The sequence below is a fragment of the Leptinotarsa decemlineata genome, unplaced genomic scaffold (genome assembly GCF_025532065.1).
Source record: "Leptinotarsa decemlineata unplaced genomic scaffold, Ldec_3_MD MMD2_tig00078422_RagTag_RagTag, whole genome shotgun sequence".
NCBI lineage: Eukaryota > Metazoa > Arthropoda > Insecta > Coleoptera > Chrysomelidae > Leptinotarsa > Leptinotarsa decemlineata.
In genome coordinates, this window is record NW_027412747.1 from 22,963,920 (window position 1) to 22,989,185 (window position 25,266).

General features: G+C 36.4%; 3 protein-coding genes across 5 annotated transcripts in view; 1 reads left to right on the forward strand and 2 right to left on the reverse strand.

The window, feature by feature from the left end:
* Positions 1-1,079: 1,079 nt before the first annotated feature.
* Positions 1,080-7,733, reverse strand: LOC111506026 (dihydrolipoyllysine-residue succinyltransferase component of 2-oxoglutarate dehydrogenase complex, mitochondrial). The gene is made up of 8 exons (XM_074186456.1): positions 7,489-7,733; positions 7,262-7,356; positions 7,092-7,205; positions 5,768-6,042; positions 4,164-4,449; positions 3,628-3,920; positions 3,335-3,492; positions 1,080-1,737 (listed from the first exon to the last, which is right to left on the reverse strand). The coding sequence occupies exons 1-8, from the start codon at positions 7,576-7,578 to the stop codon at positions 1,603-1,605; spliced, it is 1,446 nt and encodes a 481-aa protein (XP_074042557.1). The 5' UTR covers positions 7,579-7,733; the 3' UTR covers positions 1,080-1,602.
* Positions 7,734-9,358: 1,625 nt separating this feature from the next.
* LOC111506029 (probable methyltransferase-like protein 15 homolog) lies at positions 9,359-12,076 on the forward strand. The gene is made up of 2 exons (XM_074186458.1): positions 9,359-10,110; positions 11,116-12,076. The coding sequence occupies exons 1-2, from the start codon at positions 9,636-9,638 to the stop codon at positions 11,709-11,711; spliced, it is 1,071 nt and encodes a 356-aa protein (XP_074042559.1). The 5' UTR covers positions 9,359-9,635; the 3' UTR covers positions 11,712-12,076.
* A 1,797-nt stretch (positions 12,077-13,873) lies between these two features.
* Positions 13,874-25,266, reverse strand: part of ITP (Ion transport peptide) — a 62,536-nt gene continuing 51,143 nt past the window's right edge. For 2 of the 3 annotated variants that reach the window (XM_074186121.1, XM_074186120.1), the window contains exons 2-4: positions 24,105-24,367; positions 18,106-18,220; positions 13,874-14,919 (exon numbers count right to left, since the gene is read on the reverse strand). In XM_074186121.1, coding sequence (XP_074042222.1) covers positions 18,106-18,220; positions 24,105-24,367 — 378 coding nt within the window. In that variant the 3' untranslated portion in view covers positions 13,874-14,919. The remainder of the gene's footprint in view (positions 14,920-18,105; positions 18,221-24,104; positions 24,368-25,266) is intronic. The other variant, XM_074186122.1, reaches the window with a different exon arrangement.

Genomic DNA, 25,266 nt, shown 5'->3' on the forward strand with positions numbered 1-25,266 from the left:
TGTCCAAAATTGAGGGTCGACTCTTTCGGTTGTATTGCCAATTGCATATGCAGGAAATTTTCTGTGAAGATTCCTGCACAGACGCCTGTCGGATATAATCCAACGTCCTTCGTGGTATTAGCCAGGGGAGTTGTTGTTTTATGATAGGCGTCAGTCCATTGAACCTACTGTGTAGGTATATCGAGACTGGCTTGAACGTTTAAAGTTCATTTGTTTTAGATTTTTTCAAATTATGGTCCAATACAATGCCTAAGAGTAGATGAACAATGAGATTTCTATTACGCCGGAAATTCAGCTGACAAGCAATGAAGTACAGTGCGTTTTCGGCCGTTTTTCGTGCGTAACCGTCACATATTTGACCAACTGCGCCACGAAAGAGCTGCACAAAAAGCGTTATACGAAAATCTTTACACGAAAAAACTATTGTTTTTTTTTTCGTAACGCTTTTCGTGTAGCGCTTTCGTGGCGCAGTTGGTCAAGTATGTGGCGGTTACGCACAAAAAACGATCGAAAACGCACTGTACTTAATTGCTTCTGTTAGCTGAATTTCCGGTGTAATAGAAATCTCATTGTTCATCTACTCCTAAGAATCAATAATTATCAGATTTCATGAGTGTGTCATTATTTAGTTGTATTTTGTCACTGTCCCTTTTAAATGATAACACTTTAGTTTTCTTAGAGTTGAAGACCATTCACTTGGCATTGCACCACTTTTTTATTTCAGCTAGATCTGTAGAGATCAATTGGCTGAGAGTATTATTATCTTCAATGTGCCATTCTATAGTTGCATCATCTGCAAATGAAGTGAACCTATAATATTCAAGTTAGTAAGATCATTTACATATAACAAAAACAATATGGGCCCCAAAACAGAGCATTGTGGAACGCCGCTGGTCAATTTTTTTCTCAGGTACTGCACCCGAAATTTTCACATATTTTTCCCAGTTTCTCAAGTAAAATGTCATCCATTTATTGGATATGCCTCTAATTGTATATTTTTTCAAGCAAAAAATGACCCATATAGCCATGGACTCCATGCCCGAAACTGCAATTTGCACATTTTGGAGAAAAAAAACGCCTTCTAAGGAAAAAAGTATAATTACAAATTGAATAGTCAACAATAAATAATATAAGAATTTCCACCTTCGGTATACAGCACACCTAAATAATATCAACCAGGCACAGATGCGACCCACGTTTTGGACACCCCATGTAAATTTTCATGAAATCCACCCTAGTTTACAGTGCAAGCTTTACAGTTCCTGGTCGTGTTCGAATTTTTCTTTGACCGAGAAACAATTGGGAATAATAATATAGTTGAGAATATTGCAAACGAAATCGAAGTGTGGAGACGAAATTCGATCAGCTTCAATAGCGGTCGGAATATGCCAGGAAACAGTCTCTGTGATCAAGAGTATCCGCCCCCGAAAAGCTGTCTGGTAGATATCAAAACTCAAATTCATCAAAAAACCTCACGAGTCGTTGATACAATATTCTTCTGTCCGGCGCCGAATTTAAAATTGCCCTCTTGCGAAATAAACTTGTGAAGGATAAAATTGTAATGTGACATACTGACGAAAATTATTAAAATCTGCCTGGTGCTCACAGACCGGCCAGGATCGAACTGGGATCTTCGACCCCCTGCTTGATTTTCCTCAGGAAAAGAACTGCCTCGCGACCGTCGATCAGCCTGTGGTCGTAAGTCAGCGCCACGTACATCATCGGTCTTATCACCACCTGGAATAATGATGATAATAAGTTTATTTATATCTACAAAATGTCAAACTTTTACAAATGACTGGTAAAGAAAGGTTTCAGCTTTCTACTTCTCCATCTTCATAAAAATATATATATATATATATATATATATATATATATATATATATATATATATATATATATATATATCGCTCATAAAAATATACTTTCAATTTATATAAATGTGTTCCTATAAAAGATGTCATAACTAGAAATAGAGCTAATAGATCCTCGTTCTGTTATTCTTGAAATCAATCACAAAGAAAAACTATTTGAGTTTTGTTGAACAATAATCAGCAAGAATGTAGCGTGTATTAAGTGATTGTATTAAAAAAATTATTTATGTATATGTTTTTTACCTGTTTAATGGTATGTACATTATGATAACTCCTTTGTATAAAATTTCAGTGATAAAAAAAGCTATTTATCTATCTATCTATAAACATTTTTTATAAATGAACTAAAAAATTATCAAGAACCTAAACTTGTAGCCAGATATTGAATCAATGAAACAAATAATAACATCAACTTTACAAAAAAGAGGAGGTTTTCAATTCAACTTGTATGTTTGCAATAATCATTGGTTAGGCAATATTTTTGCATATAACAAATTATTAGAGGTACCGAATAAACGTTAAAAAAATGTACAGCCATATGTATGTACATATCATAGTAGTTGGAATTTGAACTTCAGGGGTATTTTGCCTCTACTGCAGAACATCAGCGAGATACTAGTAGACTATATACAGTGAACCCGTGGTAATCCGGATCCCCCTGTACTCTGTAGTAGTTGATTTATACCGATCCCCCCACCATTTGACCTTGGAATACGTCTCACGACCTTGACTGGGTTTGACCTTGGATTGTTTTATTTGTCTTAACCCCGCCTCAACATTCTTGACCTTGAATAGCCACACTTGACCTTGAGCCAAATGCGCGTCATATAACCTTCGACGCCTCCCTCTTCAATGTTGATAATTCCTATACATGCTCAGAGTACATGCTTCCACACTCAATTTAGATTACGTAAAGTATTCGAATAGGTTAGGAGTATTTGGTGAGTCCCAAGGTGACAGCAAGCTTTACCAATCCATGGAATAAACATTATCGTCACAGAGGTGAACATATTTCATATTCTCAAATCATAATTTCACTATATTTTCAAGATTGATGATTTGAAGTTTGACATTGAATAGATCAATTTCCCGATAATGAAAAAAATAGAAGCTTTAAAGCAGAATCCTATAACATCCCTGGTCATTAATGAAGAATATAAAATTTATGGTAGATTAATATAAGATATGTATCAGCTTACTTTGAATACGTTCAAATTTCAAGTGAGTGACTTTTTTGTACAACACAATTTCCAAACTGATGAATGCAACCACTGTTGTACTCGACGAGTACTTTGTCAGATTACAAGGTACCCTCATTCAAAAAAAATCCGGGCTAGAGAGGGTCTTAGGCAGTACTCTACAATCGGACAAATTTGATAATCCAACATCGCCTCGCAAAACATTTGTCGGATTACCTGGGTTAAGGACAGAATTTTGAAATACAGTTCATAATGAATTACCTGTCCTTTGAGAGCAATGGGTCTTTCAAATATACCGTGCATTCCCAAAATCGAAGACTGAGGTGGGTTGATGATGGGTGTTCCTAGAAGGGAACCAAACACTCCGCCATTGCTGATCGTAAAAGTGCCTCCGTCCATATCTTCCACGGCCAGTTGACCTGAAAAAAGAGAGCATCCAAAGTTGCCTAATTTAAGAATCGAACACAAATATTCAACGTTATTTGGGAACCTTTCAATGTGCTGTGGATTTACGTTTACAGGTAAGACCTGTAGCTCGCACCAGACATACCGACCTTTTCTCGCTTTTTCCGCCATCTGCGCCATAGCCTGCTCGATTTCGGCAAAGTTCATCCTCTCGACGTTTCTGACGACGGGCACGACGAGTCCCTTGGGCGTCGCGACGGCCACCGAGATGTCGACGTAGTCCCTGTAGATGATCTCTTGGCCGTCGATGACTGCGTTCACGACGGGTTGGTCCTGGAGGGCGTAAGCAGAAGCCTTGAGGAAGGCCGACATGAAGCCCAGCTTCAGGTTGTGCTTCTTCTGGAAGGCTTCTTGGTGCTGTTTGCGGAATTGCATCATGTATCTGAAGCGAGAGAAAATGATAAATATGCGACTAAATACTCGGAAAATTCAACGAGAATATATATCAATTCGACTATTTATGAGAGGTATAGAAATGAAGTAGTCAATCTCCTCTAAGCAAAAGAATTGGAGTATTACAAAGAGTGTGAAAACTGTTAAAAGGATTCTAAAAAATTTGTAGAACACTTTGAAAACTTCGATGAAACCCAGTAATGTTCAACTATAATATGCAATCAATACTCACGACATGTCGATCTCGTTAAAGGTGGTCAACATCGCGTTCACGTTCTGCGCCTCCTTAAGCCTTTGGGCGATCTTCTGCCTCATCCTGTTCATCTTGACTCGCTGCTCCGTGCGAGTGCCCGTGATCTCCTTCGACGGATCCTGGGGAGGAATCTTCACTGTGGCCGCCTCCAGCGACTGGGCGTGGCGAATAGCGGCTACGGGGATCGAAGTGAGCGGGGCGGCGGGCTTGGGAGCCGGCGGTGGAGCGGCCGCCGGTTTGGGGGCGGCCGGAGGAGGAGCGGCAGCTGCGAAAAAATTCGTAGTTTTCATCATCGACAATCTTTTTTATTATTATCGCTTGTTAAGTCATGTCTCAGTTCCGTTCTGTCAACGCTATCATTTACGATTAAATGAGGGAAATTCTCGGATAAAGTACTGAAGAAATGCAAACAGCATGCACATGATTATGGCTTATGCACTGTTACCTGCGACTAAGTGTCTGAACTTTGCACACTAATGAGACAGAAACACGTGACTGCGGTTTGTATTTTTTTGAGTTCTATGTACATGAATTTTCTTCATTTTGATTCATATCAAAATCTCTCGGAACACATAGATTAGTAGTAGCAATAGTATCTGACACATACTCCCGGCAATGGGGAATGTTGCTCAATTTGGGTTATTACAGCAAATACAAGTTTGAACAAAATAAAGTTGAGTTCAATTCATGAGTTTTTCAAATTCACTTCGAGAAGTATTCAAATTAATGTTTCAAATGTTGGGTTTACATTTTTAAAGGGATTTGTTTCTAATTCACATATTGGCAACAGTGCCTACATCAAGTTGAAATAATTTATACCTAGATATTCTACTTTAAAAAAGGAAAATTATCTTCATAAATCAACAATTAAGGCAAAATATAAATTATAGTTCAATACCACCTCCACAAGCCACATAAACGACAGTTGTTTTGTTATTTATTTATATAGAGGAAGATAGGTTAGGTGCACAAAATGTCATAAATATGTCACAGAATGTCTCGGAACTCGGAACATAAGTAAAGAGAACAGCACGCCTCTGAAATATGTCATCTTTGTTTGTCTCACACAGGTAACAGATTCCTTGTCCTTTATTAGCTATAACCGATGTTGCCAAATGGTGAAATAGAAACGAATCCATTTAAATGTTGAATGCATTATTTCATTCCTCTTTTTCAAGCATTTAAATAAATTTTTAAAGAAAAAGGTTGAAATGATAAGTTTAAAACGCGTTGTTTTAAAGCTCTTATATGAAAACTACTTGATTTTCATCAGGAGGAACATTCCCCATTGTACAATAAACTACCGAAGTGTTGTGCCACATGGCTCTGTACTTGGACCAACTCTGTTCCTCATATATATGGTTTTTCATTAAATGCTTCCTATCTTTAAATTCGAATAAAACAAGGTGTTTATGAGATATCAAAATTTTTTGTTCGTTTGAAAGACCAATCCTAGGAATTTTCTCAACTTGTCCCGACATATGGACGTGGCTTGTATATGATGGGTTCCTTACTATTTTTTGTAAAATTTTCAACGAGACGAATCAAATATTGTGAAACAGGTTAATGTTTCTCGTTCTCACCTGGAGGTGGCGCTGCTGCGGGTGGCGGTGGCGGCGGTGGAGCGGCTTTGGCTGCAGGGGCCTCGGCTTTGGGAGCCGGCGCCGATTTCGATGGTCCAACGCCAGCTTTCAATTTGAATAGATTTTGACCGGCTTTGACGGTGTCGCCGTCGTTCACCAGGAATTCTTCGATGATGCCATCGGTGGGAGCGTGGACCGGCATAGATGTCTTGTCGGTTTCGATTTCCATAACCACTTCGTCCGCCACTACGTAGTCGCCGACTTTCTTTTCAATTCTTCACAGAAAAAATGTTTTTACATTTACTTTTCATATTATACGACCAATAGGTAGGGTTGAATTATCAAGTTTGGCAGAAATATCTCTTGAAAAGTTTTTTTTTCATTTGCTAACAATGAATCGAATCAACTACTATTCATAAATTATGCAACTCTGTTCATAATAATTTCTTTATTAGTGGTGTTCATTTTTTTATAAACGCCATTGAGTTTACAATGCAGATGTAATATCTTAGAAACACCTCTAATTTTTCTTTACATTATTCGAAATCGAAAACCTTTTGAAGTTACCGACTAGTTTGAAACAACTTCCTCAAGAATTATTCAAGAGAAAATGCAAAGTGCTATTATTAAAGTATTGTTTTTATTCCATCAATGAATTTCTCAAAGCTCCTTGGAACGACAACTCCATTTGATATTGAGGTTCAGTGTGATTTTTAACAATTTAAGACAATTGTATAGTATATACTCTTTCTTTTTTTATATACTTGTATTATAGGTATTTTTTACTATTTGTCGTGTAGGGTTGACAATAACTTCAATCTCAGAGTACTCAAACTTGAAATACTGAAGAATTTTGGTAAGCAGCAGTAATACAATGATAAGCAACACATTGAATATCACTCAAACTTCAACAACTATGTCTGATAAAGATGACATAGAATGACAGAACACAAGATTACATTGAAATGAGGCGTGAAAGGTCAAAACATTAATCATTAATAGTGACTCGTTATTATTCATCAGTCTCATGTATTGAGGATTGATTTTTTTGTCCAAAGATCTGAATACATTCAAAATTCAACTGCTCAACGTTTCAATGCTCTGTAAACTGAATTGAGATTTTCCCATTTGTGAACAAATAAATAAATGACAAAATGGTTACAGCTTTCACGGCTAAAGTTTTCAGTGTCACTATTTTTCCTGAGTTATCTCCGATGACTCAAGAAGCTAGCCACTCACGCCAGTGAAACGTCAGGAAGAAATTGCAAAAATCGACAGCATTCAAACCCGAAAAATAGTGACACTGGAACTAATAAATATTTACCTTGCATCTCCTTCAGTGACAGATTCCGCAAAAGGTGGAACTTTGATGACTTGTATATCCCAACAAGAGCTAGATTTATGAAAGTATCTATTTGGGGTGAGAATTTGATGATTTCTGCAACAATACATTGAATTTAGACAGTACCCTCAGGAAGACAGTCGCAAGTTTACCTCGAAGCAATAGGCTGACTTAGTTTAATACTATATTTACGAACTATTTTCTCTCCCTGACTAGAACTTTTGTGCCTGACAGGCGCAACATTTGCCTAAAAAATAAGGTTACATAACAAGTTTTTGTGTCAAATTTCAGCAAATTAGGGTTCTACCAACATTACATAATGTTACAATTGAATGCAAGTAACAATCTATTTTAAGAAATTGTTGAATTATTCACTTACCTCTCTAATGCCCTTGTTAAAAGATTTACCTAAACTCCTGCCAGACGTACGAGACAAACTACGTACGAAGAGGTTCAACATACTGGACATCTTGAGATTACCTCCAATCCCTAAACGAAGCTTAAATTTGTTGAAGTCGATCTCCAAAACACGTCCAGTATGCTTGCGGTTGAAAGAATTGAAAATTTAGTTCACTCTTCACGACTGCACTTCATCTCGTGAATCTGTCAAAAGTGTCAGATTCCAGCCTTACGTCAAACCACATACGTCAAATATAAATAGTTCAAGGTTATGGCTGAGTAACTCAAGGCGTTCTCAAATGGCGTTTGGTATCATCATCACTGTGATTTTCAGTACTTTTGATGGTTTAATAATAAGGAACGCAATGATATAGCGTTTTATATTAGTAAAAAAGTAGGCTAGGCGAGCGCATAATTTATGTTCCATTGGTAAAACGAGTATCAGTTCACATGTTCCATTGGAAAACTAAGTCAATGAAAATTACACCCAGTGTATATTTTTTGTTATGAACTCTTCAATAGCGCATAGAGAAAATACATGAATATGAAATCAATTGTTTTCATTGCTGATGATGTTGCTGCACTGGGAAAATTTTTAATACCACAGATCAGGATGAAACGTATTACATTTCAAGTATCACACTATCATGGTAAATGAGTATCGTCGTTCTTCCGTATCAAGATGAATAGAAATCTTGGTGTTTTTATTCGTTTTGCCAAAAAGTCTAGACGCGAGAAATGAAATTGACCCAACTTTGTACCCATGTTGATAGATGGTGCAAGAATCGAAATATGTGGCTCGTATTTTGTTCAGATCTTCAATTTACGGGCCATAAATTGAAAAAATATTTTATCTAATATCAATTCATTCCCAAATGAGAAAAACATTGAAAATTGAAATGTCAACTTGACATTCTCAAATAATGTCACTTGATGTGTACTCAACGTCTTTATGAATAGAAGGTTATATTGGACCTCTATCAGTTTTTATCAAGAATGCCGTAGGTGGAGAGTTTTTAATCGCGCCTGAGATATTACAAGCATTTTGTTCCGTATAATGTTAAACTCTAATAGAGAACGCCTTTCATCATCAGCGTTTCTTATTATAGAGCCAGTGCTTATTCAGTGTTGTTCTATCCTTTATTGAATGTATTTTTTAATAAAGGCAAATTAGCACTAATTGTGCACCCGTTTTATCAATGGAAACCGCTATAGAGTTTTCTGTCATTCACTGCCAAAAATAATGATGTCACTGGTTACAGTGGTACCATTTTAGTACTTCAATAATAGATTCAGTACATTCAAAACCTCAAAATATTTTCAGTACGCCTTTTGCTGTTTCAGTACTTTTTGATACAGTACATGTTAATTATTGGACTAATGGACCAATCAGTTATTATCCTTCAATACGCATAACAGTGCATCTACGACATGGAATCATTCTTATATGGTCATTTTTATCTGTCATGTGTGGAGTCATTTTGTCTTTGATCTGTTGTTACTAAATTATCAATTAATGTTAAATTTGGACTGAAGGCTACAACTGGAACGTCTGGCAGTGCTCTCAAACTTCTCAAAGTGGGCATCATCAGGAGATGAACTAAATGAATTCATAATTGAATGTTGCACTTCTGGTGTTTGGAAACTGATAATTTTGAATGGGATTCGGTATTCAATGAAAAATTCAACTACTTTAAGTACGGAAATGGGTGAATATATACAGAATATATTTATTGTTAATGGATTTGCTTTTTCAGTATTTTTATATTCACCAAGTAGTACTTTTTTCACTCACACATAGTACATTTTTCAGTTGCGGCAACACAGCTGATTCCTGAATTTACTAATTACTAATTACAAACACCGACATAACCTATAACATTACAAATAACTGAAACTGTGTTATGTAGTGTTGTAATTGTAATTACAGTTAGTAATTAATAAAGTTTGTTGGTTGCTCTATAAAAGATTTTCAAATACCAAGTTGAAAACGTAATGGAAAATGGGATATGATTTAGTTCATAGACTATTTTATAAGAACTGAGAATGAATGAAGATATATTTTTCCTAGTTAACTATATTGTCATTTTGTAATTAGGAAAGTGTATATCATTTCCCACACCCAGAATGTTGTTGAAGAGAGTTATTTTCAGAAACTTGCTACGCAACTGTAGTACACAACATGTAGAGCAAAAAGCGGCTCATGTCCCTGTTATGACTGAAGAAGTCTTGAACTTTTTAAAGCCCAACAGTAATGAAACCGAAACCATAATAGATATGACTTTTGGAGCGGGGGGCCATAGCCGTAGACTATTAGAAAAATTTCCCAATACCAAATTGATTGTTCTGGATAGAGATCCCATAGCAATGCATTATGCAGATAAGTTGGCAGAAGAATTTCCATTTCGAGTTGTCCCCTTGCTTGGACGGTTCTCGGATTTACCTGTCTTATTGAAGTCGAAAGGCATTAAACAAAATTCTGTTGACAATATATTGTTTGATTTTGGATGTTCGTCCATGCAATTCGACGAAGCCCATAGAGGATTTTCGGTTTCTGCTGAAGGGCCCCTGGATATGAGGATGGATGGAAATAGGGTTCCAAGTAGGTAATAACAATATATGTTTAATAAAATATACTTTCTTTTTTCTGTCAATATTTTTTTAACTACAGTACTTAAAACCCTAAATAACCCAAATAAAGAGGAACAGCCATTTCAGATAAAGAATTTTTTGCATGCTTCTTAAAACTATTCACCAATAATAATAATACTGCTTTTATTGAAAGGTTACCCAGTACAAGAGATACTAACCCAACATAACAAATGGAATAATTCAATATCTGCACATGATAAATCATGATGATCCAAAAGAGATCAGTTAACTGGAGTTTCAATGTGAAGTATTTTATTGTCACATCAAAACTTTCTGATAAACATATTATGAGGCCAAATAATAAACTCATAATAAAAAAAGATGACCCCACTACAACTTGGTAGAGAAACCAAACCAAAAAATCGTGAATATCAATATAGTTTCAATGAATATTTTGCCCTCAAGACAGGTTTATAATAATATAATATAATGGTATAATAATAATTCTTTATTTCCAGTCTGACAGTAAAATTATGTAGGAAGTGTCAATACAAAATAAAAATCAAAAAAGAAAAGAAAAGGGAAAGATATATCTTTGGTGATATATTTTTGCACCATTGTATTCCGGTTTACATGATGTTATTTTGAATCTAGCAACAAATAGTTACAATATTTTTTTATCAACCCAATACTTTAGGTTTCCAACTTTCATTTTTCCCCTCTTGGGGGTGGAAATTCCTTATTCTCTTTCTTGATGCTTATTCATTCTATACAAAGAACCTACCTGCATATTTCAAGATTCTAAATTCAGTCGCTTCGGCTGTACGTTAATATAAGAACGGGCAACAGCTAGTTTTAGTAGGTATTTATGAAATCCTATTTTTCATCTCGGTTTGTTATTTGGTACGTTTGTAGGTATAATTTTTTTCATGAGGCTAACCTCTTCTACTAATGAATATCATGTGTATTGATCCCTGAATTGAAAGATGAGAAAAGCCTTTTTGTTCATTTTTAGATTCTGTAACAGCAGCTGACGTATTGGCTAAGGCTACAGAAGAGGACTTGTTCAAGATAATCAAGTTTTACGGTGAGGAAAAACAAGCCAAGAAAATAGCGAGAGCTATCGTCGAGGCGAGATACTTATTCAAAAAACTAACAACCACTAAAGACCTTGCCGACCTAGTTGAATCGGTTTGTTCGGAAGACCATAGACTGGACAAGCTACGGAGGAAGACCCACGTCGCCACCAAAACCTTCCAGGCTCTCCGCATATTCGTAAATAACGAACTGAATGAAATAAACTACGGTCTGCTCTTGGCGCATCGATATCTGAGAGTCGGAGGGAGGGTCGTGACCATTACCTTCCATTCTCTGGAAGATACCATCGTGAAGAGGCAGCTGATGGGAAACATGATCGATAACATTGTGAACCCTTTGCCCCTGAAATATATGAGTCATTCGGATTTCGTAGATGAAGGTTTAGTGAAGGAGGTCATGGAGTCTAATTGGAAAATGCTGCACCAACACGTGATTGTGCCGACACTTGAAGAAGTGGAGAACAATGCAAGGAGCCGGTCTGCCAAACTCAGAGCAGCTGTTAAATTGAAGTGAAATTTCAATGTGTCGATGTGATTGTGATATTAATCCAGCCAAGATAGACAAAGTTACAATAGTCCATTGAATACACTGTTATGAATAAAAAATCAAAAATCTTTTTTTTTTGGTATTTTTCTTCTGAACAGTAAGTGTTGAGAGACAGAGATGATGCTTTATTGTCCAAGAAAATACATTCTTATTGAAAAAGCTTGTAACACAATATAAATTAATATAGCACTTTGAACTGTTTAAAGTACACTAACAATAAAAAGAACATGAAGCGTTTATAAACTCCCACACTGGAAACAGGAGGTCTGTTTTTATTTTTCTCAATTTTCTGTGCGAGACATACAAATGCTCTCTACAGAGACGTATCATCAATGGGGAATGTTCCTGAATTTGGGTTATTACAGCAACTGCAAGTATGAACAAAATAAAGTTGAGTTCAATTCATGAGTTTTTCAAATTCACTTCGAAAAGTATTCAAATTGATGTTTCAAATGTTGGATTTTAATTTTCAAAGGGATTTTTTTCTAATTCACATATTGGCAACAGCGCCTAGAAGAATGCTAGATCGGAGTTCAGGTTAATGGTATGCTAGAAGAAAAAGAGTCATGTCCATAGTGTTAAATTAAGGCAAAATATATATTATAGTTCAATTCCACAAGTCACATAAACAACAGTTGTTTTGTTATTTATTTACATCGAGGAAGATAGGTTAGGTGCACAAAATGTCATATGTCACAGAATGTCTCGGAACATAAGTAAACAGAAATATCTCATTATTGTTTGTCTCATACAGGTAACATATTTATTATCTATAACCGATGTTGCCAAATGGTGAAATAGAAACGAATCCCTTTAAATGTTGAATGCATTATTTTATTCCTCTTTTTAAAACATTTAAATAATTTTTTAAAGAAAAAGGTTGAGATGATAAGTTTAAAATGCGTTGTTTTAGAGCTCTTTTATGAAAACTGCTTGATTTTCGTCAGGGGGAACATTCCCCATTGTCCTCCACCGCTGTTGGCGTTTAGTATTGTCTGAATAATTTGTGTTGTTTCCGTGAAAAATGTAATCGCCTAACAAAAAACCAGTCATGAAGAGTGTGTCATTATATAACATTTCAATGGACTGTACTACTACCTATAATACTAAATAAACTATTAGAAGAAATCACAAAAAAGTCATGTTCCATTTGCTACCCTAAAAAAAACTAATCAAAGGTACGACGTACGACACTGGCTGGTAAAGGGCTTACCATAATCCAATAGTTATTTGGTTGGGAGAGTCTACACCTGCTCGATCGCTCGCCATCACATTTGGGTTTGCTTACAAAACACAAAACAATGAAACTAGTGACATATGAAGTATGGCATAGAATTGAAAAAGAATTATATGTCAAATCGTAGAACGTCACTTACCAAAACGTAGGTACAAGTCACAGAACTATATAGTTCTATGGTACAAGTATAATGGGAAACACCTACCGTGGAAGTATGCATATCAATGAGAAGAACAATCCTACCAACTGCTATGATATTTAAAATTGTATTGTTTTTAAAATTTTCATTTAAAAATGTTATTGAATTTTGAAAAGAGGAATTGAGTTGTTAAAACATGGACCAGCCTGAGAGATAAAAGCCATTTCCAAGAACAATCTCTTAGATTCTAGTTGAATTGTAGTTCGTTTCGTAACCTTTTGAAAACGTGGGTGGTGAGGTGTGTTTTTAATGAACTTTTCCTATTTTCCAAAGACACATTACTTCCTATCACTTCAATAAATTTGAAAGCATAAATATGCATTACTTCTTATACCAATATCAAATATTTTTTTGAAATTAATATCTTAGGAGTTATCGCAAATTTAAAACTGTCGCAGGAGAAAGTAATTTTTAACGGCCTCAAAACGATGCGTAGAAGGTTTGATGAAAAGCTGAGGCCCCCCAAAAAAGACTATATAAGGCAAATAGTCATTTTATTCCAGATATTGTTAAGTTCTGCGGAACTAGGAGAATCGATATGAATATTACCCATTAATGAATGTTAGAAATCCTTGAGAGGTTGTGGTAATGTTTGAACCACTTCGGTGTTTTTTTCCAGGGATATATTTTTCGTTGGCTGTCATGAGTATATTCTCCAACTGAAAATATTATTATTGTAAGAAAACAAACAAACGTTTTGGAAATACTTTAATATATACTATTTACTTGAAGCTGCCATCAAAATTACACGCTGCACAACTTGGCAAACTCCGGAAAAAGCAACATTCCAGCTGCGCGACTAAAAATAATTAAAAAAAATTAAACGTGGTTTTGCCGAAGTTTGCCTGTATATACAAACAACTGCATTCTATAAAATATACATTTTTAATACTAATCTCGTGCCTGTTTACAATCATTCGTGTATAAAAATTTAAGGTAATCGCTGAATTTTCAATACAGGGTGTTTGAACTGTAATATCGAGAATAGAGAGTTTCTGAAAAGTATGTAAATGCAGGTTGAGTTAATTTTGCGGGCTTTTCAATCACACCCTGTATATTTGGATACTTTCAGGTATTGATTTGCAAACGACAACTTCTTAATTTACAATACTGATACTGGAATGCCATTGGAACAACGAAAATGCTTCGTTACTGCAACAAAAAGTCTGATACATTTAGTGACAGTGAAATTTGTGTATAGTTACATAACAAATACTTTACAGGCACTGATCATGTGGATAGTACAACAATAACAGGTTTGTAACATAAACTACTAATACTGGAATGTCACTAAAACAATCTAAAAATGTCTGATCTTTCAAAAATAATATCAGCGAAAGGAAATACGTATATTTTTCGTGTAATTCTATAAGAATGGGCATGATTTAAATATAAATGAAAGTGATTGAGTTTTTTAACCATTTTCGTGACTAAAATAACGACCTTAAAATCTGATAAACCTTTGGTTATCAAGTATCAATAACAAACTATTTAGACTATTGACAATAAATTAAATAAATATCGACCAATAAAATTAATGAGAGAGATTCACAAATTCTGTCAAAAACCTAAAATTAATTAATACAATTATTCTTTCGACTAGATACATAGGACATGGGGGTGTCGGAAATTTTCACTTTCCCACAAAGTCAATCATTTTCTTCAGTTTGGACCATTCTTCCATCTCTAGTAAACTCTCGACACACCCCTTGAAAATTTTGGTGGAAAAACATTGGGACCTACAGACAAAAAAAACATAGATTAGAGAAATCCTCCGGCAAAAATTCATCATAGACCAGTCAAGGCGAATATAAAACGCAATTGAATATTGAATTAGAGACTTTCTTGATATTTTTTGGGCTTTCAACCTCCAAAATCTGAAAAATAAGTGAATCTGCTCAACTGTAATGGAGGACAGACTGAAAAAGTTTACATCGAAAAGTTATTGCCAATAAAAAGTCAACTGCGTCTGTCTGTTGGATATATTTCAATGTCCAGCGTGGTATTTGCCGGAAAAATAGTTGTTTTCCTTCAGAAACTTACCAAAACCTATGGTGTAGGTCAGTAATTTGTATTTATAAAGTTTGCATATAAATTAAAAATAAATTGTATATGCTTAGTTGTTATGCTCAAATCAGGTTCATATTTTCATCTTCAATATCTCTGCTTTGCTATGAAAACCAAGTGCGATCCATTTCCACAGAGTTTATTGAAATGCAGTTGTTGCTTGGTGGAAGAATATGCAGATTCTTTAAATTTTCTCACTCCGTTGTGAGGGTATGTGCTTTGTATTCACTTTATGTCACTACTGACGATGTTCCTTCAGTCTTACACTGAAGGGACTTTATGTTTCACCTATGTAACTCTTGCCACAGAAACGAGGTGAACTATGAATAAATTTATTCCTTGTTTCGACCATAATCTCGTGTTCTGTTCGTGTCAAAAAATACCTAAATTTATTGATAGTTCTGAAAAGTTTTTCTGACATATCTGTACTCGTCCCAATATTATAGAAAATCCGGGAACATGCTGTACGACATTAGCTGTCAGAAATGCATGTTATGGTTAAGTTTGTGATGATTGGTGTAATCTCTACCTATATCAAAAATTCAACACAGATATGTTAGAATAACTGCCAATACTCAAACAAAATCCGAGATTACGGAGGAAAAAACAAAAAAGTTTGTTTCTGTATCTTGTTTTTGTGGCAAATGTTATTTAGAGCGAGAAAACTCGAAGAATCTACAAATATTTCTGACATGTAGCAAGTGTTTTTCAAATTCCTAAATACAATTTACTAACTAGTTAGACTATTCAGAGATTTTTATTACCTACGCATTAACTTTTCAAGGTGAATATTTCAGTTTGCCCTTTATAACACCTCACCGCCAGTAAAGTCTTACTGTTGCTGATCTGTGAAATTGACTGGTCTATTAGAACAGTTTGAAGCAAAACTTAAATGACATCAGGTAGCGCGAATTTTAGAATGTATCAAAATTCTTCATTAAAAGGTTTGATTAGTTCGTTGTTTTGTTTTCATTACTTTGTCCACCCATTTCGGATGCACTAATGGACGATTCCAGTACCCCTATTCAGTGTTGCCACTATAAAATTTTCGGGTCTAAATCGACTGACATTTTCTAGACCTTTTTTGGAATAATTCAAAGTCGAAACAGATAGAATTAGTAATTTTATAGATTTCTGGATGTTCCCGGAAATATGAATCGATGGACAAAAATAAAGTTTGTACGTTGTTTAATAGTGGAAATCCTGTCATTTTACCTAGGGAGTTTTACTTTTTAGGTTGTTCAATTGTTCGAAACCTGTCACCTATATATGTTTACCTGTTGTCACAAACATAGCATTTCAGTGTTCAGTTTGTTTTTGCCGAGTAATTACGTTTTGATAGTGTATTCTGTAAGTGCTTTATGATATCTATTTCAATACCATTATTATTACCAGAGGATGTTCCAGGTGCCCTATTGAAAGACAATTTATTGATTGAAGACCATGCAGTTGCAGATCTACAAAGATGGTTAGACTTTTTCTATCAGATCCTGTTCTACTGAATACAATAAACAATAAGTGAATACAACAATAAAATATGGTATATTATTTTTGTCTATCGATTCATATTTCCGGGAACATCCAGAAGTCTATAAAATTGAAAATTGTATCTGTTCCGACTTTGAATTATTCCAAAAAAGGCCTAGAAAATGTCAGTCGATTTAGACCCGAAAATTTTATAGTGGCAACACTGAATAGGGGTACTGGATAGGGGTCCATTGGCGACGTATATGTTTTCTTTTGGTCTATTTTGTCTCAAGTTCAAAATCAGTTGAATAGAATTGTTGCTCGCGTTGATTACATACTGTACATAAAATATTTTCCGCACAAAACCGTCTAGAGCTTAATTGAAATCCGCCCACATAGAGTGCTGAAAAATATATAGCTGTTTCATGTGAAGGTGAACTATACTGTGTACATTTAGCTTGCAATAAACTAACTACCTTTGCCATTAATTTTTCTCGTTTTCGGATCCTGATCTCATTGTGGTATGCTTCCACTGTTATGAATTGAATTGCTCACGTATTTCGAAACTATTTCGGAGAATAATATACAGTGAATTCCAATAACAAATAGTCGAACATCCGAATGATTCTCAGATTAGTATGTATGTCAAAATGTCTCGATTATATCGTTCACTGAGTATTTGTTGCAATTGCAATTCACTGTTTTCAACAACAAACGAAACTGATATTTCTCGTTCAGTGAGAGACCAGTTGGAAATATAATATGTTCGAGATATATCAGATTCGATTTATTGAAGAAAAATGTCCTTCGAGATTTCAAAAACAATCGGGTCTCGATAGAATCACTTCTCTATATATTATAATTATTTGCATGCATGGAATGATTATGTTGGAAGGTTTGCTGCAAAAGTTGTCCAATAAAAATCCACCTTTTTGAAAAATACGGGGAAAATCAAAATACCCACATGGTTTCTTGAAAAAATAGTAAACCAGTTGCGTCAGGTATCGTCAAAAATCGTCAAAAATTCGTAGTCAAAATACAAAAAAAAATGTGTACTTGAAATGAAAATTTAAAAATTTGTGTTCGTATTGAAATAATGTACAGGGACTTCCCAACTTTAATAATTGAAGCTACATCTGTCGAATTAGTTGTCATTTATTCACTCTGTTTTGCCAAATCATTATTTGAATTTAAAGATATAAAGCGCTGAAAGAAAGACCCAATAGTACTGCAACAATTATAAGAGCTGTGACGTTCACCTGTACATTATTTTACAAATAAAAAATCGAGGACAACAAAAATTAGACGGGTTAGAAATGAAAAAGGGTGAAACTTAAAAATAGAATTAGTGTGTTAAGAAATAATAAAAGAAAAATGTCGTGCAAGTGTACCTAAGCCTTTGCCCCTTTTAGTTGTTTTATCATATCCATGATTTCTGGTATATGGTCAGAAAGTTGTAGGGTGTCGACACACCCTTTGAAGTAGTCTGATGTGAAACAGTTGTCCCTGTAATAAAAATGATCAGAAAATAAAACAGTGCTCTATGGACGGTCAGTTTCAAATTTTTATAAATCTCATAACAAAACAATAATTGGTATTTCAGTGAATGATATTCATGAGACTCAGGAACACACCCAAGCCTAGAGGGGTGCTTGATTTGTGTATTTTTTTGGAGTGTACCTTATGGTTCTTGAAGTGAACAATAATTATTCACTCTGTTCGTCATCTTCATAATCATTTATTTAGGAAGAGGATTATTGCCAACACATTATTCACCAAACGAAATGTGAATTTGTGGAACTTCATCTAGCGTTTCCTAATGAATAATAACCAGTCCGTGCAAAGCTTATTGTTGAATCATCTGAAAATGGAACTTTCAACAGGTGATGAGCGACTGTATTGCAAAACATGCGCCAAACTAACTGGCTGTTATAAGAAAACAAGTATAGCTGAGGCAACAGTCAATCTAATAATAACACTGAAACACTGATGATCTTCAAACATGACTCAACCTCTGATGGAAGAACCAAACTGTTACGAAGGTTCTAAATAGATGAGTACTTCAATCTAGCAGACCATTATTATAATCATCATGCAGTCATTGTTCACTGTAGTTTTGGCGTTGAATCTGTCATTATTGCTCCTTGGTCAAAGACGAAACGGACTGGTTTAAGTTTGACGATAGTCGTGTCACTGTTCTGGCGATGTACCGAATTTAATGGAGCCTCTGGAGACACCCTACATTTTGTTTTATGGCAGATCAAGATCTTCAGATGATGTGGTACTGCAGGTTTTTCCTGCAGCTGAAAAAGCAAATGCGCCACTGGAATCAATGAAGTCGCCCCGGAGCACCAATTAATTTTTGTTGTTGTTTTATAATTTCATGATTTGTATTTTGGAAGTGTTGTTATGTAACTTTATTCAATTAAATAAAGAATTCTATTTTAGAGATCAGCAGTAGGTAATCGGTTTTTTGTAAGACGAAATGCAGAGTTTAAGACAGCCTCAAAATGAGAATCAATTGGTGAAGTGTGAAATCGATACACCTGATTCCGCATTTTGTTGGCCACATTCTAGACTCATAATTATCATAGTCTAGTATCTGGTAAGTACCTGTGTCTGTTTCATGAGCGTTGGAAACAATCAGTAAACCTCTGGCAGGCCAAAATTCGAAAAATCTCTAAAACCGTGTCGTATGGCTTTGAAAACTCTTGCTCCGGTCCTGTGCTGCGTCGTTATTGGACCGGCAAATGGGCGTGATATGTGACTCAACGCGGAATGTCGTTTCCTCTTCTGAAAACGCTGATCTCCATCATACGATCTGATCTCGAAACGTTCCCGGAAATTCCAGCGAGGCTGCGATTTCGATTTGTGTTCGTAGTAGTCACGGATGATACTTGGAAAATTGTTCAAGACAGCGAATTTTTGCAGAGTTAGGTGCAGGCGGCTGGCTTTCCTTTAGACATGTACGCCATTTCAATTAATTGGAAGTGTAAAAATCTTTGTCCGTTTTAACGTCATGTGTTTTTGTAGCTCCATATCTCAATAAATATTCATTCTACTGTGGCGGAGTCTGAACCATCACAGACGGTGCGTGAGATGGCGGAAGAACTGAGCATCAGCTCCCATGCGGTTTTGGAAAATCTAAAACGTATTGGGAGCTCGAAAAGTGGGTGCCCCACGGTTTGAACGATCTACAGAAATTGTCACGATTCGAGGTCTGTTCTTTGCTTTTACGCAACCAAAACGACCATTTTTTGGATCGGATCTTCACATATGATGAAAAGTGGATCCTCTACAAGAGTAGACGTTCAGGACAATGATTCCCAAAGACTGAAACCCACCAAAAAAAGACCATGGTTACTGTATGGGGGTCAGCGGCTATAACTTTCTGCAATTGGACCATCATCGGGGTCCTACTGTGAGAAAATCAGCGAAATATGCAGCGAAATATACAGTGCATTTCTTTAATGTCCCCCCATTTTATTTTTTGAACAGGTCACCTCAAAAAATTGAAATTAGGGATAATGAAACTGATGCATGAATACTTTATTCTGAAGTGAAATTGTTTTAGTGACGAATGTACTATTTTTCGCGGTCGTTGGCCGTCGAGGTCCTACAGAATGGCCAGCCCGCTCTCCATATTTGACACCTTTGGACTTTTTTATGAGGCTATTTGAAGCAAAAGGTGTACGAAACTGAACCTGCTTCAATATTGGATATACGACAGAGAATAATAAACGTATTCTAAAAACACTTCATTGTGTAATTTTCACTAGACAGTTTTACAAAAACGCAACACGTTTTGTCCACCATATTGCCCAGACCTCTCGCCAACCGTTTACCATCTTTTCCAGCACTTCGATAACTTTCTTGCCAATCAAGACCACTGAGATTACAGTTTAAAGTAGACCAATACAAGCGGGCAAAACTTTTGAATCGGCCGAAGATGTTGATAATGAAAGAGAAGAAGACCTGGTACTAGATTAATACATCAGCTTCTTGGAATTACAATTGATGAACCTCTTATCTTATTTCCAATGAGAAGACCAACATTGTATTGCCAGTCCTGAAATATTGAGAAAGACACATGTCGAAGAATTTTTGGAAATACTTTTGGCCTAGGGCCGAAATTCACCATTGAAGATACAAATTTCGTTAAATCACAAGAACACTTGTGAACCTGGGAGACTTATTGAGGAACTGAAACACCTAAAAATGCCTTCAACGGAAATGGTTAGAGAGAAGGAGAATTCAACCGGCCATACCACCCAGGAGAGAGAACGACAAAGTAACCCCAGCTAGGCTGGTTGGGAGAAAATCTTTCCTTCTCTATGTTGAAAATGTTACAGACCAGATTGGGAGAATCTTATGGAACACAACGTGAAACCAATATTTAGACCAACGGAAAATCATCCTACTTTGGGTCCTTTCGCATGTGGGGATTGTGGGAAACGAAAGTGCTGACTTTTATGCCCGGAAAGCGATCGACAACCCAAACCAGATAACAACAATGTATTCCCCTCATACCGACCTGAAACAATACGTCAAGAACATATTGTTGAGTGGCAGAGTACTCCATTCAAACTGGGAGAATGGAAACCCAAAGTCGAACCATGGAAGTATTGAGAACGAGAACAAGTTATGATCACTCGACTCCGATTAATACACACAAATCTCAATCACTTCATATCTCTGTCAGATCAACCACAGTGCCACGTTTGTGAAGTTGCAGTGACAGTACAACATATCATAGTGCAGAGTCAAGTCTAGTGTTTCAATTAGAAAGAGAAATATGCATAATATCGAAGGAAACGTAAGGTACTTTGAGTTATTTCAAGCAAGATTTTGAATTACTTGAGTGCTCTGAACTTGTCCAATAAAATATGATGTTGTAATTATCTCTTCCGCCGCTAATAACCGTAAGGTTGGTAGGCGGTTATTTTCAAATAAAAAAAACTATCAGAGAAAGTCCAAAGTCAGCTAAGACCCCCAGAGAACCGTTAGTAACACTCCAGATCACTAATCCTAAGGATTAAGTGGGGAATGGGAAAAAATACCAGCGTGGTTCAAACAGAACTGGCTGGTATCTCAATCGCCACAAAAGAAATAACCAGAAGAGGAATTTCTGACAAAAACATAACAATCTGCACTGATAGTAGGCAAGACCTACTAGCCTTGAACAGGCTAGAGTGCCTTGAACTAGTACTAGAGTGCCACCAAGACTGACCCCAAGCCACGGTAGGGCTAAAGGGCGTGACAGGAGTAAAGTAAATCGCACTGCTGACTCCTTAGCCAAGGAAGCTGCTGGACTGAGAGTTTTAGGATCTAGTAGCATCTACGGCCTGATGACTTCGACAATTGCGGAACCAGCCAAACGTCACACCCATGCTCAATCCCTAAAGAGATGGGAAGAAAGCAAAGGATTCAGTCTTTCCAGGATCACCCTGGAAAACCCTGGGAAGCTGGCGCCGAAGAAATATCTGGCGATGACCAGGAAAAACCTACGCTCAACAGTAGGATTTCTCACTGGCCACTGTCAGGGAAACACCTCCATAATCTGGGGCTCGTAGACACACCTCTATGCAAGATGTGTGAACAGAAAGATGAAACTGTCAGGCATATCCTATGCGAGTGTCTGGAGTTATCGTCAATAAGAGAGTGTGTTTTCGGCGAGTCTTGGTCTATACCTGCAGATATAAAGGAGATATCTCCTAGTGACATGTCCACCTTCCTGGAGGACATCGTCCTCGTAGGACGATGACCTAGGAGGACAACTCTTCGGGAGGATGTACACTGGGTCACATGTGGCAAAGTACTTGGAGTATTTCAATTTCGTGATCAATTGAATTGTTTTTGGCCACTTAGACCCAGCAGACGTTAGTATAGTCATCTCCTACTGTTTGTATTTCGGTGGCTATTGATTCTAATAACTTTCTTTTGAAAAAAACTCTTCAAACCAACCGCGGCCCTACTTTCAAACAATGTGCAAATATTCATGAAAATTGAGAATTACGAAAAACCATAAGATGCCATATTGCCCTGCCAAAAATGTAACACGTACTGAAAACATTTCGCGGAGATATTTTTTACAAACTTTTACCATCATTACTGGCCTGAAAAGTACGTAACAAATTACCACTTAGCGTTCACACATTGAAATGTGGGAAAGTTTGGCAATTGCGATTATTTACATACAATAGACTGTTCTACTTAGAGCAATGAGTAATATTTTTTACGACTGAATGAGAAAGCGTTGGCTGAAAACCCATATGTTCAGACGCGTTTTATTAGAAAATTAATCCCACTAATTGTTAATCGAATATCGTTCAGAGGAAGTATTTTATTGCTTATTAGGCCACTTCTCTGCATTTGATTAACAACGCGGTTATTCAAAAATATCAAAGAAGATGATGCCAAGATGTCAGCGAATTTCTGGGTATCGTAGGTCAATCATATGTTTTTCAACAACAAAAACATTTATTTTTTTATAAATTTTTATTTTGCCCCTTTGAAAGTAGGCCCCCTCAGATATGATACTCTTAAACCAGCGTTTTTTCGATTCTCGAAGCAGTTCTGATATGCACTTTTTGGTATGTCCATGAGCTATCTCAGCGATTCGGTTTTTATCTACTTGAACGTCGCAAAGCACCGTGCTTTCACGGGTCTCTTCCATCTTGGGAAGAGATAAAAGTCACGGGGTGCCAAATCTGGTGAATACAGTGGTTGAGGCTTGATCACGCTGTTTGGCCAAAAAATTACGAACAAGCAATGAAGAGTGAGCAGCTGCATTACCTTCATGCAAAAGCCATGAGTTGATTTTCCACGATATCAGCGTTTTCTTCGTATTACTTCTAACAAGCGGCGCATGACTTACTCCTTATTGACCGTACGATCATGTGGCAAGAACTTCTGGTGCACTAGGCCACGATAATCTAAAAAAATAGTGAGCAAAACCTTCGTCGTTGACGTCATTAAACAATTCCTGAGCGATGCTTCTGCTCGGGTTTTTGTGGTCAAATTTCAACAACATTTTTGAGCATTAAATTCCATTTTTTACTCAAAATTTGATGCAAATTCTTTGATCTTCTTCTTTCGAATTCTGAAAATCGCGGAATACGAAAATTTTATGCCTCTCACCAACAAACTAAACACGCCAACAGCTGAAACTGTGGACAATTAAAAAATCGCTAATCGAAGGTTTGTAGCCCGCGAAATTTGAACATTTTTTTTAAAACCCATACGGTTCAATACGATGCGCGTTAGAAGACGGTAAGAGCACCCACTGAAATCTCTGTCAGGAAAGGCGCAGGTTGTGAGAATTCTCAAGCCTCTTCTCCGATTCGAGAACCTGTCAAATATTCCACTGCCTCACTAAATTATCTCTCACCTGCATAAGGAATGGACTGAAGGTTCCCTGAAGAGGTTGTAACAGTCCACGCAAATGCGGTCTAATCTGGCGAAGATACTTTTGTCGTACACTCCGCGACACTGCAGGTCGAAGAAGGATCTTTTGGCTAGGTGGTGACGACTCAGTAGTTCTGGTGATCTGTTCGCAGGACTTCCGGAAGACACGTGGAGGATGAGCGCAATGGCCATGCACCACCATGCAACTTGAGTGCCTCTTACACTCGATGATGATCGGTTACTCATCTGGAAGGAAAAACAAAAGATTATTTTTCGAATTTCGAAAGTAGCTTCATGTAGTTTCATCTTGTATAGTCGAAGTAAACGATATTGTGCACACTTAAAATTGGTGGCACTCTCAAAGGCAAAAAAAACAATACATAGAAATGAACCGGCTGCGAACTACTCCACGTGGACTGTAGAATTGGCGGTTTGTATTGGATGATTTTTACTAACCGAGTTTTGTGATTGGCTGAAGAGTCATAAAATTAAATTTGAAGTCATGTTACAGTGACGAAATCCGGGAATGCGGGGATGGTTATCGCCGTCGTGTTATCAATGTTCAGTCGCGATTTGAGTGTTGAAATTCGATATTGGTGCAATTATGATTACTTAAAATTTTTGTTATCTGTTTGAAATGGGGCGCTCTTGGACAAGTACTAATAGTAATAACAAGTGTGATAACAACGCAGACTTTTTCCAGTGTAGTGATTCCAATAGCGATGGTGAAAAATGCGAAAAGAGATTTCAGTGAATAAGATCCGGATGAATTTGAATATTGAGATACAGAGAGTATGTTTCAATCTATATAAGAATCTGCATCTCAAATTTGTCTTCGAGGAAAACAAACTATTACAAGCAACATCAGATTTGACCGAAATTCCTTTCTCAACTAAACGTAAAATAGTCAAAAACAAACCTTTTGAACGCAAGACGCGATGTGATACGGGATTACCAAAACGTTTAGATGTTCATCTAATAAAATCATTGAAAAAACAATATACGACTGTTACAAAAGCAAGGAGATTGTTACAACTGAAATCATAAGGAAGAAATTGAATACTTCCAGCCATAACGTGAGCTTCTGTGACAAGATTCTTCAGAATTGGATAAAGAAACTAGGATTTAGATTTAAAATAATAAAC